Source organism: Tauraco erythrolophus, chromosome 7, assembly GCF_009769465.1.
Source record: "Tauraco erythrolophus isolate bTauEry1 chromosome 7, bTauEry1.pri, whole genome shotgun sequence".
NCBI classification, from domain to species: Eukaryota; Metazoa; Chordata; class Aves; order Musophagiformes; family Musophagidae; genus Tauraco; species Tauraco erythrolophus.
Window position 1 is genome coordinate 34,534,169 of NC_141471.1, and position 4,292 is coordinate 34,538,460.

The 4,292-nt window shown below is 56.8% G+C and overlaps 1 protein-coding gene across 1 annotated transcript; it reads right to left on the reverse strand.

Annotated features, from left to right (window-relative positions):
* Window positions 1-1,807: 1,807 nt before the first annotated feature.
* FERD3L (Fer3 like bHLH transcription factor) lies at window positions 1,808-2,372 on the reverse strand. The gene is given in 6 exon segments (XM_009991077.2): window positions 1,808-1,957; window positions 1,959-2,027; window positions 2,029-2,086; window positions 2,088-2,142; window positions 2,145-2,210; window positions 2,213-2,372. Coding segments are annotated over 6 exon segments (558 nt in total).
* Between the last annotated feature and the right edge of the window lie 1,920 nt (window positions 2,373-4,292).

Sequence of the window (4,292 nt, forward strand, 5' to 3'; positions counted from 1 at the left end):
CTCGTTTTATTTTTAGCAAAAAAGAAAAAAAAAAAGACACAAAAGCATCTGAAGAGGTGAAACACCCCAGTTTCTAGAGAGGATCCAGCTGCACTAACTATCCAACTGCCTCTTGGAAAAAAAAGCCTTCTGACAACTGGAGAGCAGATGCAGTGTGTGGAGTCAGGGAGGTCAACAAAACAAGTGGAAAAAGAAACCAAGGAAACAAGTGAAAAGAGAAAGAATATTAGAGTATAAATACAGGATATTAGATCACTGGTGGTAATATTAAAGTGGATAGAATGAGAAAAAGAAGAAGAATCACCACAGAAGCTGACAAAACATGAGAGAAGAAATCAAGAGATACCAGTGTGCGATTTAGATCGTAGCCATGCTAGCCTGAACCCAGGGTAAATCTTGATTTCACTAAAATCGCCACAATTTTACGTAGTGGAGACAAAAGCTATCTTGCGATATCATGCAGAACAACTCTCCTGGATGGGACATTTGTTTCTAAGCATAACGCAGGCTGGACTGGGCCCTCAACAGGCTGGTTGCTGCCCGTCTGCTGGAAATCCCGGCGAAATGCAGGTCTCTCCCGGGCGGCGGCGAGGGAAGGTGCTAGCAGCAGGGAGAGACGAGGAGGAGTGGGAGGGAAGGAAGGGCCGGAGAGGTTTTTAGAGGAGACTCCTGCGCCCCTTGCCCCACTCCCCGCCCGGCCACGGCCACCCCCGCCGCTGCCGCTCTCCCTGACTCTCGCCCCTGCTAACGAGGCATTAGGAGATAACGCTAAAAATACGGTTCCCGCAGTGGTCCCTGTCCCCCTCTCCATCCCCAGGATACGGCCGGCCGGGCCTTCCCATTTCCCTCTCGCTCCGGCTTTTCAAGATTTATTTATTTATTTAATCTCCTTTCAGCAATGAAACATATAGGGGGGAGGAAAAAAAAAAAATCCAGCGAGGGAGAAAAGGGCTTTCTCTGACCTCCCCAAAATCAAAGCCCACAAACCCACAAGTTTTCCCTCTCAGAAGGGCGCAGACAACTTGCAGCCCGGCCCCCCCGGTGCCAGGGAGGCTGCGGGGCGGCCCGGCCAGCCCCAGGGTCGGTCCCGCCCCGGCGCTCCGCACCGGGCCGGGCCGGGCCCAGCGATCCTGCGCCAGCTCCTGCTCGGTGCGGGCCACGGCGCTGGAGGACAGAACTGGTCCGGGGAAGAGAATCGTGACAAGAAACGGTTGTGTCCAGATGTTCCGCTTTAATGGCCCTGTGACACAACGGCATGGACTTGGCAGGCCGGATTTCAAAGAAAAGGGAGTTGTTGTTTATTTTTCAAAAAAGCAGAAAGCACGAGGTTAAAATGCACACGCCGAGATTTTCCCAGTCTCTGGCAGCAACGGGTCAGGCAACTGAACCCGCTGGAAAACCCATTCCGCAAACTGGGACGGCTCTGCTGACCCGGCCCTGCGTTTCTCGAAAGTAACAAATTAAAAAAAAAAAAAAATTAAATTAAAGCAAGCAGGCGACGCAACACAAATCAGAGGGCCTCTGATCTTCTTTTTTTTTCCTTTCCCTTTACGAAAATGATATATATTAGCAAATCTACACATACTGAGCCTCTCCACCCCTCCCCCACCCCTCCCCTCGCCCTCAAAGCACGCTTCCCCAAGAACTCCTCGTTTTGCATCCCACCTACACGGTCCTGGCTGCCGCGTGAGAAGCCGAGGCAGGAGCCACGGCTCTGCATTCCCAGAGAGAGGTGCCCGGGGCCACCTGCTCGGTGCCGGCGGTGGTGCCCGGCCCCCAGCCCCGTCCCGCCGGGCCCCGGCGCTCCCTAGCTCGCCTCCTGCCTGCTGCAGCCGTCCAGGAGCTCAGTCATGAAGGAGATGTACACTATGGCCAGGCGCAATGTCTCTATCCGGGAGAGCCTCTTCTCGTAGGCGAAGGTGGGCACCTTCTTCCTCAGCTGATCAAACGCCTCGTTTGAGGTTGAACATCCTCTTCCTCTCCCGTATGTTGGCAGCTTGGCGCTGGGCGTAGGTGATAACCCGCTTTCCTCCTGGGTCTGTCCAGGAGGGAAGCGCTGCGCATCCTCTCTTCCTCCTCTTCTTCGGTCTTCGGGATCTCCGTCTCCGAAGGCAGCCAGGGGCAGTCCCCGGGCCATCCCTCCCGGAGTGACAGGGCTCTGTCCCCGAAGGGAGGCCCGGAGGTGACCTCGCAGAGCCCCAGGCCCGGCCCGGCCCGGGAGGGGCCTGGGGGTTGCCCAGGGAGAAGTCTGCCACGAAATCCAGCACCGAGGCGCCCCGCAGCCCCTCCGGGCAGGGCACTTGAGGGGCTCTGCCGCGCAGCTCACCCAGCAGCCCCGGGCGCTGGTGGGCTGGGAAGAGGCTGGCTGACATCTTACTTCAGAGAGGGCGTAATCTGGTCCCCCATCCCCAGTCCCGGCGGCGTTAATATTTATAACCCCCCGGATAACAGGATTAGCAGGACTAGAAAGAGGGGCTGTAAAATTTCTCGTCGTGATGCTGATGAGAGGAGACAGGTAGCCCCCTCGGGGACGCGTGGATGCTCCCGAGAGAGGAGTCCCCAGCGAGTCAATCCTGTCACAGCGATCAAGGACAGTTCCTTCTTGGCAAAACCCTCCGCTCTTACCTGCTGAGCACTTTTGTCTCTTCTTACACACCCGCAACCAAACGATTTTCAGCCTCTTTAAAGCCTGCAGCCGCAGAGCCGGGTGTCTGCTGGGCTTGTTTCCCTGCTTTCTGGCGGGAGCTCTGAACCCCGAGAGTCAGCCTGACACTGGTGTCAGGCAAGTGCATGTATGTTTTTAATGATGTCCTGAAGAGGGGACCTGCACGCAGAGGGTCACCGGGGAATGTTTACCCTGTATCCCAGCGCAGTGGGAACTGAATGATAGGACCTCCATTAGCCTAAGTAAGCATCGTAGGGGACCCGATATTGCATTCCCAGTAGTAACTGTTGGAATCGCCTCTCCGCTCCCTCCAAATCCCCTTCAACTCGAGTTCAAACATTTTTCCAGTAAAAGCCTGCTTCGTAAGGCTCATTGCGGTTCAGGCGATCTCAAAGCACCTGCTTTGAAACTCCTTCTTCCTGACCGTGAGACGAGGACAAGCTGATCCTAGCCAGGGCAGCGGTGGCTCTTAGACCTTTGGTAAAGCCGTCCCGATCACCGGCGCTGCACAGATGAATCAACCTGACCGCGCGCACTGATAACGCTGGATACGGAGCGCAAAACACCGTGAAAAGCCTGCAAACACATCCATACACCCGACACCGCTCAGTACCTTTCTTTGATCAAGGTTTCCTCGGGGACGGACGTTGGGGATTTGTTTTGCTTTTGTCTTGGGGGGCTGGAAGAGGTTAGGGGTTGTGTCTGCACCCTCCCACGCCACAGACCGTCTCTAAATAAACTGCCCGGCCCTGGCAATCCCTGGCAGCGTTAGGCACAGCTCGGTCGAATCGGACGGATTTTCGCCGGCACACGATTTGTGCCCACAGCTCGTCTAGGAGCGCTGCGGCCATTACTCTTGCGCTGCCTAATCTTCGCCTTTGTCATGCATTGTTGCCACTCTCGCTTCGAGGCTAATTAGTCTCTCATTTCTAAGCGGATTTCAAAGCCCATCAGATCAAAGGAGGCGGGTGGGGGCAGCCGAAGGATCCCGCTCCGCCAAAATCCTTCCTGTTTGCCTACAGGACCGCAAACATTTCCGACCGCCGGCCGGGATCTGCCGTCATTTACAACGCAGTGAGCGAGCGACGCACCCCCTTTCCCTGGGAAAGATTCTGCGGGAAAAGCACTTCCCCGCCGCGGGCTGTCAGGGGCAGGCAGGGCGCGGGCTGCGCGGGGGGTTGCGGAAGGTGCGCGGGAGCGGAGCTACATGGGACAGCTCCGGAGCGGCCGCGCCGGCGCTGAGGCACCTGGCAGCCCTGCAGGCGTGTGTGTGTGTGGGGGACACACACAGAGGGACACACACCCTCCCCTCTTCCCTGCCCGCCCTTCCTCGGGGCTGAAAACCCGCCTCTCCCCATCCTGCCGCACCACCATCACCACCACCGCCGCTGCTGCGGCGGCGGCCGGCGGCGTAGTGTCAGCGTCAGTGAGGCAAAGACGCGCCTGAGGCTCGGTACACAGCGGGTAGCGGGGGGGCCGCTTTTGCTCCTACTCGCGCTAAGAGGTTTCTTAGCGAACAGGGAGAGCGTCGCTCAGAGACGTGCTTATTTACGGCAAATAACGTTCGTTAAAGCACCCGGTGAACGAACTAATAAGGCAAAGAGGAGCTGTAAAACATCTGTTAAGA